Genomic DNA, 16,777 nt, shown 5'->3' on the forward strand with positions numbered 1-16,777 from the left:
GGGAAAGACAGGGCAGACCCCAGGCCATTTCTGACCACTGTAACCATAGAAGCAAATTTTGTTTATTTCAAAGCCATTGAATGTCTATTTACTTTGTATGCTACAAGAATAAAGGGGGTGACCCAGTTGGAACCCCAACACTTTGCAAGGGCTAAGAATCTTTCTTCCACCTGTCCACACTATCGATCAGTTATATAGTGCCTTTCACTCCATCTATCTATCTATCTATTATATAGTGCCTTTCATATCTATCTATCTATCTATCTGTTCTACAGTGCCTTTCACTCTATCTATCTATCTACTTATCTAATTATGTAGTGACTTTCATATCTATCAGTTATATAGTACCTTTCACTCACTCGCTCAATCAATCTATCTTTTATATAGTGCCTTTCACTGTATCTATTTATCTATTATATAGTGCCTTTCACTCTATCTACCTATCTATCTATTTAATGAGCTTCTGTAAAATGACAAAATCTCTCCCTGTGGACAAAGCTCAGTATATCCAGTGTGTGTGTGTTTGTTCACACACTGGAGCAAGAGAACACTAATTTACAAGAAATGTAAGATATGGTGTAGCACACACATGCTGTACACATATGCTACGTACTCACAGTCTTCATTTTAATGTTATGCCGTTCTTACCTTAATGTCTCGGTGCATTTTTCCTTTACTGTGAAGGTAGTATAAACCCTGCAGATGACAAGCACAATTTCAAATTACTCACTACTTTTTTTTAATTAAATTTCTGTTACAGTTTTTGGTACATTAAATGTAGACCCTGTCACTACTGGATGCAAATGTTAGCTTTATAATTGTAAAATTCAGTTTCAAGTATTACAGTCGTCTTCTTGTTTCAACCAGTCATCATAACAGAAGGTATTTACTAAGAGGGCAGGGGAGGACAGGAGTCAGCCATAGGACCAGGAAGTACCAGGAGGAAAATCCACCTGACACAGAGAAGCCAAGCAAAATGACATCTTTTATTGGCTAACTAAAAAGATTACAATATGCAAGCTTTCAAGGCAACTCAGGCCCTTTCTTCAGGCGAGATGTAAGAAGGGGCCTGAGTTGCCTCTAAAGCTTGCATATTGTAATCTTTTTAGTTAGCCAATAAAAGATGTCATTTTGCTTGGCTTTTCTCTACATTCATTATGGCTAACACAGTACAACACCTTAGTACTACAGACACAGAGAGAAAGTGCGGACTGCACATAGAAAATGTGTGGAATTTAAAACCTTCAACACTAACCACTGCGTCATTGTGTGTCCTGGGGTCAGATTTATAAAACTTGCAAAGGCACAAAAAGAGGCCTAAAATGTGCGTATACAACTTTCCACACAAAAGTCTGCATTTGTAAAAAAAAAAAAAAAAAAAACTTGACCGGAGAACACGTGCCTATTTATGGCAACTCCAACACATCAGTATGCAACATTTCAGAGAAGCTGGGAAATGACAACACCATTGATCAACTGGAAAATGAAGCCAAACCAGCACAATGATGACTCATGCGTATAACTCATAACACCAAGCCACTATTATAAGTGTGTTGACGTGACAAACATATTAAACATTAGAAGTGAGGAGTATGATGCACAGACTAGTTCAGCTCCCTTTTAAAACAGCCAATTTTCAGTGGAGAACTTTTTGAATTTTCCATCAGTTTCTATCGGCTACCTGTTGTCACTTCTCAGGGAGATGGCCGACCGGTCAGGAATATCTCAGTCAAGCTTTAGTCCTGTCACGCCTGCTGTGCTGGAAGTGAATTAACTGACCGGCAAGGCACTACATTCACTTTTCGTTGGTTGGTGTCGGTGTACACATATAAAACATAACAGGTTTTGCCAAAATAAAAAGACATTTTGAAGCAGCGTCCAGTTTTCCTAACATATTTGGAGCAATTTACTGCACTTGTATTGCAATAAGGCTGTGTTTCCCAACCTTATTTTTGTGGTGGCACACTTTTTGTAACTAAAACCATCCAAAGGCACACCGCTATTCTATTAACCACAAAAACATGTTATCTCATAGACGTGCTCAACTGTCTGATGGGACGGAACTAACAGAGAAGCCGGTAAACTCCGAGATCAGCATTCGCAGACACAGCACTTAGTTGGCATCTCCCAGCTGCTTTGTCCCTTTGCCCGCCTCTCTTTGCCTCCGGGGTAACTCGTGTGCCAACTATTCACCAGGCCTGTGAGACTCACCGGTGACCACACACTCAGCCAGATGGACTCTAGCAGCCAGGAGACGCATCCAAAGTGCTTGAAGTGCTGTGACTGCAGCATAGTGATCATGGATCTGCTTTCATGCCCACTTCTACAGGTAGTTCTGTCCTCCGTGACAGGTCTTGACCACCTGTGGAGCTTGTCCCAGAGAGGTTTAGACCCAGGTGGGCTACACTGTTATTTGCATGGCACACCTGGGAAAGTCTCAAGGTGCACAGGTTGAAAAACACTGCAATAATAGAACCATCGAGGATGGAGGCGCTTTTGTTAACTATAAGAAGTGACATTCCATTAACACAGAAATCATCTGCGATGCCAAAATGAGATGAAAACGTCAGGGGTCGGTGGTCTATGTCAGTCCACAATTCGTTTATTTTGAGGCAAAGTAGCTTTAGCGGACATGATGGTGCTGTACGTGGTGACTGGCTTGTTGTAAGGTAACTGCCTGAACCTTCAGTTTTTCAAATGACTCTGTCACACGCGAGCTTATGGGAGGCAGCTAAAAGGCCTGAATGAGGGTAATTCCATGACAGACCAGGGGGTGGTGGAGTGTACTAACCCTTTCTCTCTTTCCACTGCAGAATGACTACAGGAAATTCTGCCTGCCCCCGATGATGTCACTTCCGGTTCCGGCTTCGATGAAATAATTTCCAGTTCTGGCCGTGATGACGTCACTTACGGTTTTGGCTCTGATGAGGTCACTTCCTGTCCTCTGCTTTAAAACCGTCATCTTTGCCTCATCAAGACAGTTCGGTTTTGGACTCGATTCTGTACACATATGTACTCTCAATTTAACTCTTTTGCAGCCAGGAATAATTACACAAGTGGCTGACCCATATCTTTTTATGACTCTTTTGTCTCATCTCGTACTATCCACTGTAACAGCGATCATGTCACTACATGTGACAGTGGGTACCTAACACCTTTCCCGGACCCCCAGAGCACAGACGAGCGGTGCTATAATGCTGCACAAGCTCTTGTATGGGGCTCAATGTGTTAGGTGGGAGGCTGCTCTGCCAGCCAAAGAAAGTCTGCAGCATTGTGACTGCATACAAGGTGAGACACAAAAAAATATTTCTTGCTGAATTCCAGCATTCTAAACATTGTCACCTTCCCTATACTCCCCTTCCTGATCTCCACACCGCTCCATACGTATCTTCCATTGATTGAAGCAGTGCTGGAAGTCTTTTTGCTTGAGGTGCTTGAACAGGCTTGCTGTTTCTGTCATCACTTCATCCATTGAAGAAAAATGTGTTCCCGTCAGGTCACTTTTGATTTTCGGGAACAAGTAAAAATCACAGGGAGCTAAATCGGGCAAAGAGGGAGGACGATCGAGGACAGGAATGTTTTTGTCAGTCAAAAACTGCTTTACGGAAAAAGCATTGTGCGTGGGAGTGCTGTCTTGTCTCACTGTTCACTTTTTTCACCCGACATTGTCACAGCAACTCGTGTAGCGATTGTTGTGCAAATACCGACTGGGCTATTCACAGGACATACCTAACCGGTCGGCAGTTTGAGAGGGGATAGAGTTCTATGATTCACATCCAGCCCACCGACCTCCAGATGGTTTTCCAGGAAAGCCCCAAACCCAGTCCCGTTACTTTTGTGTCGCACCTCGTATGTGCCAGGTTCGTCAGCATTGTCCATATATGATTGTTTCAGAACGGTAACCAGCCCGTTGTTCGAGATGCTTTCACATACGCGCAGTTCCAAAATGATTGTGATTTTATAAGGGTGAACTGTGTAGAAATGTGCAAGCGCCAGGTTTTATAAATCAGAATATTTTTTTGCATTGTGCATATTTTTTATGCTTGAATACTCGCGAGATTTTATAAACGAGACCCCAAGAGAGGCAAAATTGCCACTTTGTGGCTACAGACATTTTACTTAAAAACCTCATAGACTGTTTTTTTGCTCAGATCAGCTATGATTAGCTGTAATTGAACTCTAAGCTTCTTTTTGTCATGAATCTGGAACCTAATTCTGAGATGTCTCACACAGAACAACACTGTGAGATGCTGTTTCTCGTTTTAGTTCATAATTCTGTGTAATGTTGCCTACTTGTATGCATATTAATCATCTCCAGACTGAGGAGGGTCTCTTTAATGTACAGTACAGCGCACTCCACTAATACTGGCACTCCAGTGAAATAAAAGCAAAATGGACTGTGACAAAAAGTTTTTAGTGTTTATACTGTTGGGGTCTAAAAATGTCCCAAATTACGATCAGGCGCCACCTACATAACCCACAAATTGTTTGGGAGGGTTGCCAGAAAAAAAAAAAAGCTTCTGCTGTCATCCAACAACAGACTCGAGTGCCCACACTTTGGCAGACATCACTGGGACTTTCAATGGGATCGAGCTGTACGGTCAGCTGAGACCAAAATAGAGCAACAAACACCAGAGGTGGGTTTGGCACAGAGGGAGTGACAGACAAGCAGAAGAGTACCACATCCCCACCGTGAAAGATGGCGGTGGACCTTTAATTTCATGAGGCGGTTTCTCTGCTAAAACCCTCAACAATTTCACACAGATATCATGGACCAGTCAATGAAAGTCTGCAGCATCGTGACTGCATATGTACCAAGTTCATCAGCATAGTTCATATACGTTGTTTCAGGTGACCTAACTGCCTCTCCTCTCCCAGGAAGCTTAAATGGTTGGAGGTTCAAGCAGGATGTCTCAAAATCAACACAAAAAACGGTTCCGTGACCACAAAATCAAAGGCCACAACCATTCCAGTCTAAAAGCATTCTGTAAGGAGGAGTGGGTTCAGATCCCTGGCCGCATGTTCTCCAACCTCATTAAGGGATAAGTTTGGCGTTTTTGAATTTGAAGTTATTGCGCGGGATCCCCCTGAAGTTACTGGATATCATGGCCGGCCTGTACACTGGTACTGTAAGTGCTGCGCAGAGTGGAGGAGGCCGAACCTCTGTGTTTTTCCCAGTTGATTGTGCAGTCTACCAGGGTGTGTTCTGCTCCTACTCTGTTCAATACTTGCGTGGACTGGGTGCTGGGTAGGGTCGTGGGGTCCGGCAGCCGTGGGGCATCTGTTGGTAAAGAGAGAATCACTGATCTTGACTTTGATCTTCATGGAGTCAATGGAGGCTCTTTAGAGACTGAGTGAGGAGTCAGAGTGTCTGGGCTTGTGAGGGTCCTGATAAAAACCAAGATCCAGGCCTTTAATGACCTCTTGGGCACGGCAATCATCAGTGTGTCTGTCTGCAGAGAGAGTGTCGACCCCATCGAGAGGTTTACTTACCTCGGCAGTGACATTCATGTGACTCTAAATGAAGTCAGTAGACAGATTGGGAGAGCAGGGGGGGGTCATGAGGTCGATGAAAAAGTGGTATGTGTGGCGCTCCTGATATCTCTGCAAAAGGACGAAGGTCCAAGTCTTTAGAGTCCTGGTGCTTGCTGTTTGTGAGACATGGACGCTGTCCTGTGACCTGAGATCAAGACTGGACTCCTTTGGGGTCTCTTCAGAGAATCCTTGGCTACCGCTGGTTTGACTTTGTGTTGCTCATGGAGTCCCGAATGAGGCACATGACCTGAGTCAGTTGCGACACTACGGCCATGTGGCACCATTACCCGAGGGTGATCCAGCTTGCAGGACCCTTACTGTTGAGGACCCGAGTGGCTGGCTCAGGCCAAGGGGTCGCCCACATAACATCTGGCTGCGGCAGACAGACAGTCATTTCCATAGGGTGGGACTGGACCGCATGTTTGCCTTGGGGGTTGCCAACCAGGACCCCAAGCTGTTTTGACCTGTGATGGGTGCGCCAACACGCTATACCAGTGCATGCCCCCTAAACTGACCTGACCTCTTCACGAACATGCTGTACATGCATTTGCCACACAAAGTTATGTTCTAAAGTGGCCTAAGGCTTTCTATAAATTACAAAAAATACATTTTGTCTACTGTGGCACTTTTTCCTCATTGACTGAGCAAATGAATTCCGCGATCGACTTTCAGCTCTCTTAGACGTGTACATCATTCTGACAGTCGATTTATTCTTTAATTGCACAACTAAATATTTGAAAGCAATTCACACAAACTTTAGACAAACACTATAAAGACAACAAAGTAACAATAACTTAATTCATTAAGGGCTAAAACTTTTCAAATAGCACAATAAAGTTAAATAACAATGACAACAAACGACATCATGCTTGGTATTTAAAAATGGTCAACTCTGAAAATAATAAAGCAACACAATAAAAAAAAATTACCTGTAATGTTTCTCGACACACATATGCTATCTGTGCTTCCAGCAGCGGCCCAGTCACTAAAAAGGAAAAAAAATTCTTATTTCCAGCTGCGAAAGTAAAAATATAATTTCAGTTGACATATTTCTTATTTTAAGAGAGTAAAAAAATAAATATTTACTCTTTTACAATACTATGGGCAGTCGGTATAGGAGTAGAATAAGCAGAAGAACTAAAGATAAGACTTTGAGAACATCCTAATATTCTCATAACCACTTACAGGGGACCCAGCAGCAATGGGCACCCCAGAGAGAGTGCCAGTCTAATACAAGGCCCACTCACGTACACAACCTCTGGAATCGGCAATTAGCCAACCCTTCACGTCTTTGGGGGACGTGGGAGTAATAAAGGAAATGCCAAGAAGATAACCCTGCAAGGCGCAGGATTTGAAGACAGGCTGCTGAATCTGCGAAATGGCAGCACTAACCGCTGTGTCACCAGGCTGCCCCAATTTTAAAAATATACAGAATGACAAAAACGATTTTGATTGAAAGGGGGCAAGAACGAAGCCAAACTGTTGAGCGATAAGGAGAAAAAAAATGTATCGATGTCTGCCTGTTCAGATCATTTCGTTTAATACGAGTAGCACTGCTACATGTAATTGTCACCCTTATTCTGTTTCAATGTTAACACACGATGACCGGTGCTCGAGAGGCTGAGTGACCCTTCTAACAATGAAAAGATAAACAGAAAACAGGATGTTCTCTTCTTTAAAGGCTTCCTGGTAGCTGAATTCTTAAGGAACAACACTGAACGGGGGCTCAAAGCCCAACTCCAGTCACATTTGCTTCCTTTATCCCACAGCTCTACCTCATTATTGCATACACTGCATGGCACAAGTTAACATCAAGAGCAATGAAATGAGTAAAAAGCCTTTGGGTGAGCACTGGAAGCCACTGAGCAGCAGTATAATTAATAAGAGTTAATGACATTTATATAGGGTGGCATGGTGGCGCAGCACTACCACTCCATCTTAAGGAGAATAAAAGCAAACTGGAGTCACCTGAGCACAATCTGGAGGGTCACGGCAAAGGCTCTGAGCACTTTTAGGAAGGGGAGATTTCAGTTTTTGATCTTTCTGTTGTCACTTTTGTCATTATGGGGTAATGACTCTACACTGATGGGCAACAATGGCAAATTGATCAATTTGAAATTAAATTTACAACAGATTACAATGTACAAAAAGGGGAAGTAGTAGGAAGACTTTCTGAATCCGGCATACTGTGGCTGTAATCAATGAGAACTTGAACTATTAGTGTGTGAACAACACATCCTGCGAGTTCGTCACACACTAATAGTCTGCAGACCGTGTCACGTTTGCTTGTTACCAGGGTGGCGCAGAGCTGTGCTGCGATTATTGACACAAAATTCATGTCACAAATGGATGGCAGGGAGTGACTCGCTGTGAAATGAACCTGGCAGATTACAGTCAAACCTCTTAGCGACTAAGCCTGCCATATCGCCTCTCTGTCTAGTAAAGACAACAGTGTGAGGGTGTTTGCCGTTACTGAAAATCCGAGCTTGGCAGCCGTGAACAGAAAGAAAAAGAATAATAAAAAAAAACAAATCAAACAGAAGAACAACAATACTTTGTCTTCCTCATTTAGGAGAGCCATTTTCATGCATATATAAGGAGTCTAACATCCTGTGCAACACATTCTAATGTCTGAACAAATGATATTCCCCAAGTAAGTTGTAAAAAGATAAAATTATTATTGTCGTATGTTAAAGTGAAAGTTGATTATCTCTATATATACTGCTCAAAAAAATGAAAGGACCAATTTTTTATGCGTGTATAGCATCAAGTCAATGAAACTTGTGGGCTGTTGATCTGGTCAGTTAAGTAGCAGAGGGGCTTATTCATCAGTTTCAGCTGCTTTGGCGCACTAGGGTGAGATGGGGGGTTGACAACAATGAGACGACCCCCAAAACAGGAATGAATGGTTTAACAGGTGGAGGGAGGCCACTGAAATTTTCCATCCTCATCTGTTTTGTCACTCGTTTTGCATTTTGCTACAGTCAGTGTCACATGAGGTCATACCTGGACCCTACAGAGATGGCACAGGTAGTCCAACTTCTCCAGGATGGCACATTAATACGTGGCATTGCCAGAAGGTTTGCTGTGTCTACCAGCACAGTCTCAAGGGCATGGAGGAGATTCCAGGAGACAGACAGGCAGTTCCTTTAGAAGAGCTGGATAGGGCCCCTCGTAGAAGGTCTTTAACCCATCAGCAGGACCCACCAGTATCTGCTCCTTTGGGCAAAGAGGAACAGGATGAGCACTCCCAGAGCCTACAAAATGACCTCCAGGACTGGTGTGAATGTCTCTAACCAAACAGTCAGAAACAGACTTCATAAGGGTGGCCTGAGGGCTCGATGTGGGTCCTCTAGTGGGCACCGTGGAGCTTGATTGGCATTTGCCATAGAATACCAGAATTGGCAGGTCCACCACTGGCGGGCACCCTGTGCATTCCACAGATGAGAGCAGGTTCACCCTGAGCACATGTGACAGATGTGAAAGGGTCTGGAGAAGCTATGGAGACCATTATGCTGCCTGTAACATCGTTCAGCATGACCGGTTTGAGGGGGGGTCAGTGATGGTCTGGAGAGGCATATCCATGGAGGGACAGACGCACAGACCTCAACAGGCTAGACAATGGCACCTTGACTGCCATTAGGTATCGGGATGAAATCCTTGGACCCATTGTCAGACCCTATGCTGGCGCAGTGGGTCCGGGGTCCCTCCTGGTGCACAACAATGCCCGGTCTTATGTGGCGAGAGGATGAAGGAATATTATTATTCCTGTAATAAATACCATGCTGCTTTTAACTTTCTATGCTTTGTCTTCATGTCTAGAGTGATTGAAGTAATAAAGTAGATTTCTTTGAGCACCTGGTACAGCCAGAGGTTTGCCATACGCTCCGTGCTGCGAGGTTTATTAAGGCGGAGGATGTGAGTTATACCCAATAGTAGGGAATAGGACGTAAAGTAAGGTATTCTCTGCTGATAAATGGTCTATAGTCAAGGATGCTGAGCCTTTGTATGTTTAAAAGTATTCTTGCAGACCAAAAGTAATATTTAGGTCTGAGATATTTTTAAAACATTGTATGTTGTTTGTGCCGATAATAAATAAGTCTCTTGAAGTGCTGAGAGAGTGACAGGCTGTGTTATTCCTAAGGCACTTGTGTGGTTTAAAGTGCTAGAGGTTAACCAGCTGTGCGTTTGTCATTCATGGGACACTGTAGTGATTAGGGTCTGTGTGTATGCGAGTCTCATAAAGTCCGAGGTGAGTGACAAGTTGTGTTATTCACAAGGCGCTTGTGTGGTTTAAAGTGCTAGTGATTAAGCAGCTGTGTGTTTGACATTCATAGGGCACTGTTGAGATTCTGTGTGTATGCGTGCGTTACTCTTAAGGTGCAACAGTAGATCAACCCGGTAATGAATCTGATGAGTACACTTACCCCAAGGTAAAAGGTAAGCAGAGGGGAATATCACGATAATATAAACGTGCAAACCTGCTTCAGCCCTAGGCATTTCCAACACGTCTTTTAAAGGTTGCCTGGTCTGATGAGTCTCAGTTTCTGCTGCAATATTCTTTTGGTAGGGTCAGAATTTGGTGTCAACAACATGAGAACATGGATCCAGCCTGCCTTGTGTCAATGGTTCAGGCTGGTGATGGTGGTGTGATGGTGTGGAGGATGTTTTCTTGGCACACTTTGGGCCCCTTAGTATCAATTGAGTATCGTGTAAATGCTGCAGCCTACCTGAGTATTGTTGCTGACCATGTCCATCCCTTTATGACTGCAGTGTACCCATTTTCTGATGGCTGCTTCCAGCAGGAAAACGTGCCATGTCATAAAACTCAAATCACCTCAAACGAGTTTCTTAAACATGACAATGAGTTCACTGCACTCAAGTGGCCTCCACAGTCAGGAGATCTCAATCTAGTAGAGCACATGGGATGTGGTGGAATGGGAGAATCTGCAGCAACCTTGTGATGCTATCATGTCAATATGGACCAAAATACCTCAGGAATGTTTCCAGCACCTTGTTGAATCTGCGGCATGGAGAATTATGGCAGTTGTGAAGGCAAAAGGGGGACCAACCCAGGACTAGCAGGGTGTACCTAATAAAGTGGCCGGTGTGTGTATATGGAAAGGGGTCTAAGAGCAACATCAGAGACACTCAAAGTTGATGAGCTTTTGAACACCACAATGTCATTGTTTTGTTTGTCATAAGGATATAATCATGCTAAACTGGACACCTTTATACCAGAACAGCACCCAAATAGGAATAAAACATAAGGAATTAGGTTTAAAATACAACAATCTCAACTGCAAGACACTGAAGGATTTAAACATTATTAATCTAACATAAGGTACAGCAGCATTATAAATCATAAGAGCCCATCAAAGTCCTTCCAGACTGATCTGGTAATAAGAAACATGCATCATGTTTACAAATTACAGTAATATAATGAGGTCTAAATGACGATAACAAACAGTAAATGGATTTTGTAAGGTAACAGAATGTGAATTAAGGCCAAGCTTACCGTGATATATATCCTGCAGTGATCCTCCACCGCAAAACTCCATGCAAATCCATAATTTATCTCGTCTGTTGAAAAGAAGAAAACATACTTCTGACAGATGCATTAAAAAAAAAAACAGTCTGCACAAAATAATAAATTAGAAATTGTGTGCATAGAATATGTGGAGGAATTCAGGGGTAAGTTAACAATTTTCAAATTCAGAGCATTTTTAATTATTGTTTATTTGTTTCACAAAGTGACATATAGTAAATAAGAGCCATTGTTAGGAAATTAATATTAGAACATCAGAACACGCTGGACGAGAACAGGCCATTCAGCCCAATAAAGCTTGTAAGTCCTATTCACTTATTTCTTCCAAACAAACATCAAGTCGAGTTTTGAAAGTCCCTTACTGTTTTACTGTCTACCACACTACTTGATCGCTTATTCCAAGTGTCTATCGTTCTTTGTGTAAAGAAAAACTTCCTAATGTTTGTACGAAATTTCCCCTTCACAAGTTTCCAACTGTGTCCTCGTGTTCTCGATGATCTCATTTTAAAGCCACCGTCTCGATCCACTAGACTAACTCCCTTTATTATTTTAAACACTTCACTCATGTCACCTCTTAATCTTCTTTTGCTAAAACTGTAAAGGCTTAGCTCTTTTAATCTTTCCTCATAATTCATCCCCTGTAGCCCCCCATAATCAGCCTAGTTGCTCTTCTCTGGACCTTTTCTTGTGCTGTTATGTCCTTTTTGTAGCCTGGAGACCAAAACTGCACTCAGGACTCCGGATGAAGCCTCACCAGTGTGTTATAAAGCTTGAGCAGAACCTCCTGTGACTTTTACTGCACACATCAAGGCGCTATATAACCCGATATACTGTTAGCCTTCTTAATGGCTTCTGAACACTGTTGGGAAGTTGATAGTTTAGAGTCCACTGCGACTCCTAAATCCTTCTCATAAGGTGGACTCTCGATTTTCTGACCCCCGCATTGTGTATTGAAACCTCACATTTTTACTTCCTATGTGCAATTCTTTACATTTACTGATATTAAATTTCATGTTACACAAATCTGCCCAAGCCTGTCTGTTGTCCAAGTCCTTCTGTGATGATATAACGGATTCCAAATGATCTGCTAATCCACCTATCTTGGTATCATCTGCAAACTTAACCAGCTTGTCACTTATATTCCTATCTAAATCATTTATATTTATTAAAAATATCAGCAGCCCCTGCATTGCCCCCTGCTGGTCTCCACTCTTAACATCGGCCAATTCTGATGAGGTTCCTCGCACCATCACCCTCTGCTTCCTGTGTCTGAGCCAATTCTGCACCCATCTAAAAACATCACCCTGAATTGTCACTGATTAATAAAGTTAAAAAAAGAACATAAGGGTTTGATTTGCTACAGTGGATTTAGAAAGTATTCAGACCCCTTCACTCGCTGCAAACATCATTGTGTTGTACATTTCACTTTAAATGGGTCAAGCTGCCATTTTTGCTCATCAATCTGTCCTTAATAACCCATAATGACAAAGGGGACTCTGAGTGATTTTCTGGCTTTTTGCGACAGCAGCACAGCTAGAAAAAAACATGAACAGTCAGTCAAACAGAGAGGCATTAATGGCACTGAGTTTTGTGACCATTATGTACGTTGGTCAAATGGAGGTCCTAGTGTACGTGACAATGAATAGAAACCTTAAAAAATGAAACCTCAAGAGGAACACCACAGATAGCAAGTTCCCCTTTTCCTCTTGTTTTTGTCCTTATCATCAACTTTTTTCCTTACTTTGTGCGTTTGCTTTGAATTTCACTAAAATCTTTCATTGACTAACTAAAAAGATTACAATATGCATGCAAGCTTTCAAGGCAACTCAGGCCACGTCTTCAGGCAAGACGTAATCATTAAAGATAACAAAGATTACATCTTGCCTGAAGAACAGGCCTGAGTTGCCTCAAAAGCTTGCATGCATATTGTAATCTTTTTAGTTAGTCAATGAAAGCTGTCATTTTGCTTGACTTCTCACCAGGAGCAGACTCGGTCTCAAAACTGGCCATTGCATCCTTCAACAAGTGACGTGACGAGGTCGACCCACCCGGCCTGTTGTTCATTGTGATTTTCTTAAAATTTGTGATGAGTGCGCGGCTCGCTACTTGCTATGAGCCTATGATATGAACTCTATCTAAACTGTTGCCAAACTTAATCTGTACACTGTTGTTTAGACACAACTTTAAATTTGACAACATGCTTAGAAATAAAATTTAATGAAAAATAAAAATGTAGTAACACGGCTTACATGTTATTAGTGTGCATGTCAAATGTCAATAAACTATAAATGTTCCTAATATGAAAAATTCCTATCCTATGCTTTATAACTTTATTTCATCTCTACTAATAAAAGGCAAAGCCCTCACTGACTGACTGACTGACTCATCACTAATTCTCCAACTTCCCGTGTAGGTAGAAGGCTGAAATTATGGCGGCCCATTCCTTACAGCTTACTTACAAATATTAAGCAGGTTTCATTTCGAAATTCTACACGTAACGGTCGATAACGGTCGACAACGTCCGCCATGTTGAACTTTCTTATTTATGGCCCCATCTTCACGAAATTTGGTAAAGCGGCTTCCCTGCACTAACCGAAACCGATGTACGTACTTATTTCGGTGGTATGGCACCACTGTCGGCCGCCATATTAAACTTTCCAAGGTCACTAATTCTCCAACTTCCTGTGTAGGTAGAAGGCTGAAATTTGGCAGGCTCATCCCTTACAGCTTACTTACAAAAAAGTTAAGCAGGTTTCATTTCGAAATTCTACGCGTAACGGTCATAACGGTCGACAACATCCACCATGTTGAACTTTCTTATTTATGGCCCCATTTTCATGAAATTTGGTAGGTGGCTTCCCTGTGCTAACCGAAACCAATGTACGTACTTGTTTCGGTGGTATGATGCCACTGTCGGCTGCCATATTGAACTTTTCAATGGTCTTTGTTACTTATGGGCCCATCTTCAAGAAATTTGGTACGCGGGTTCCCAATGCTAACTGAATCCTACTTACGTACATATATACGTCCATAGCCTGCAGCTCGGTCACTGTGTGAGGCGTTGGGTCCCCCATCCCAACGCCTCCCACATTGTTGGCTGCCTGCCTATATAAGCCCGTTCGTCGTTCCGGTCTCTACATTCCCTTCCTTGCTTCGCCACGGGATTCACATCTCCCTGCTGATAACTACAGCCTTTTTATTTAATCCACGGCTTCTCCGCTGTTTTATTGTTTGTTTATTATGATCATAGTTATTGTGTAGGTATTTTAGACTTACTTTACATTGTTCAGGTCCCCATTTCCTTTATCATTCCAACCGTACCACCATTAACATGTCTATCGAGGTGATCACCATCGATCAAAGAACTGTCACTTACCGAGTGGTTTCCATGCCCGGAGATGGCACCTACCTTTTCCATTCTCTTTGTTACATATTGCACGGCCATATCAGGCTCACTCTTGATATGCGGAGGAACATTGTGTCTTATGTATTGAATGACTGACAGGTTCAAGGTGTGGACTGATGACGGTACAGGAGATAATCAGACCACACAGGAGCACTAGAAGAGTCAAATGCTTAAGCCCTTCACCTATGGTTCTGCATGTGAGTTGATGGCTGCCGCTGAATTGTTCGGTTGTCGCTTTCAAGTGTATCGAAATGGCCAAATATTTTACACCTTTCGACAACCGCCAATGCCTCTTAAACATCTTAGATTGACAGGTGACGATTTCAGTAGTGGACACTTTGATGTTTATGAATGTTTAAACTCTCAAAAGCTGGATGTGAAGTTATCGATGAAACCGGTTGTGTGCTTACAACGCTTGACAGATGACGAATGTCACTTCAACACAACAAGTCCTGCAAATACAGTAATCCCTCGCTATATCGCGCTTCGACTTTCGCGGCTTCACTCCATCGCAGATTTTAAATGTAAGCATATCTAAATATATATCACGGATTTTTCGCTGGTTTGCGGATTTCTGCGGACAATGGGTCTTTTAATTTAAAGTACATGCTTCCTCAGTTTGTTTGCCCTGTTGATTTCATACAAGGGACGCTATTGGCGGATGGCTTAGAAGCTACCCAATCAGAGCATGTATTACGTATTAACTAAAACTCCTCAATGATATACGATGTGCTCGCTTGCTTTTCTCGGTCTTTCTCTGACATTCTCTGCGCCTGACGGAGGGGGTGTGAGCAGAGGGGCTGTTTGCACAAAGACTGTTTGTTTAGAAGATACGGAGGCTACTCTAAAAAATGCTGAAAGACTACCTTCACATTGCTCCCTTCTTTGCGGCTACTTTATCGCGGTGCTCATACTTAAAAGCTCAACAGCACGTATTGATTTTTTGATTGTTTGTTTTTCTGTCACGCTCTCTCTATCTCTCTGACATTCTCTGCTCCTGACGGTGCTCGTTTGAAGAGAACATACGTTTGCATTCTTTTAATTGTGAGAAAGAACTGTAATCTCTGTCTTGTCATGGAGCACAGTTTAAACTTTTGACTAAAGGGTGTTATTTCATGTCTAGAGGGCTCTAATAATGTTAACAGTGTGGGAGAGTTTAATAGGGGTATAAAATTAATATAAATAACCATACAAACATATGGTTTCTACTTCACGGATTTTCATCTATCGCGGGGGGTTCTGGAACGCAACCCCCGCGATCGCGGAGGGATTACTGTACTGTCGTAATTGAAACAAACCATGAAACTCAAACCGATTTATGACAGCAGCAATCCAAACTGTGAGATTTGAGACAAGATTACTGTTCACATGGCCAGCTGTACGTTATATGCTCAACAGTAAGCTCAGCGCACAGCCTGGTCATGTTACAACCGGAGGGCCGAACTCACAATGTGCTATACAAAGAGATCCTTAACAAATAAAATAAAAATTTTCTTCTTAATAAAAATTTTAAGGCAATACTTCGCCGCTGCGAAGTGCGGGTATTTAACTAGTCATACTAATAATCGCAGCTGAAAGCCACTAATAATTGCTCACGCCAAGGACCAGAGAACAATAAAATGCATAATACATAATTTAAACTAATTATTAGTACCGAAGAATTTAAATACTAGATATGAGATAAAATAAATTGCAATAATGTATATGCTAACCGAAATGTAGCGGTATATCGAAACAGAAATTGGCAAAAGGCAGTTTTGACCAAATTTTTCGCTGCAACGTTGTGTACTGACAACTAAAACAACTTGATGACGTAATATGGTATATTATATAGGACTATAGAAATCGCAGTACTGGACAGATAATGTTTAGTAGTTTAGAAAATTTATTTTAATGTCAAACAGTAACCAGTACATAAAATTAATTTCATGAAACAGCCAGCCCATGACGAGATCAGAGTCTGCGGCCCACCGGGCATTGCTCAAATGGCCAGTCCGCCCCTGCTTGTCACTACATTCTTAATGGCTAGCAAGGTACAACACCCTAGTACTACTAAAATCTTTAAAATGAAGCCACATGGACATTTTTCTTCAACGAGTTGCCCTACTGCTGGAAAGCCTGTGCCAAACATGGAGGTAGATGTTTTGTTCACCATAGAGGGCGCAGAGATAGAGACGTGCAGACAGAGATTCTTTATGTGCCTTCTTGTACGGATGTGTGTAGGAAATCTTATTCTATCAGTCTGGTCAGGCAGAAACAAAGTACAGGTCACCCATGTAAAATATGAC

At 42.3% G+C, this 16,777-nt stretch overlaps 1 protein-coding gene across 1 annotated transcript in view; it reads right to left on the reverse strand.

Moving 5' to 3' along the window:
• Positions 1-16,777, reverse strand: part of map4k3b (mitogen-activated protein kinase kinase kinase kinase 3b) — a 124,811-nt gene that overhangs the window by 56,937 nt on the left and 51,097 nt on the right. Inside the window, exons 4-6 of the mRNA XM_039738992.1 lie at positions 11,054-11,118; positions 6,465-6,520; positions 649-696 (exon numbers count right to left, since the gene is read on the reverse strand). Coding sequence (XP_039594926.1) covers positions 649-696; positions 6,465-6,520; positions 11,054-11,118 — 169 coding nt within the window. The remainder of the gene's footprint in view (positions 1-648; positions 697-6,464; positions 6,521-11,053; positions 11,119-16,777) is intronic.

Source organism: Polypterus senegalus, chromosome 16, assembly GCF_016835505.1.
Source record: "Polypterus senegalus isolate Bchr_013 chromosome 16, ASM1683550v1, whole genome shotgun sequence".
NCBI lineage: Eukaryota > Metazoa > Chordata > Cladistia > Polypteriformes > Polypteridae > Polypterus > Polypterus senegalus.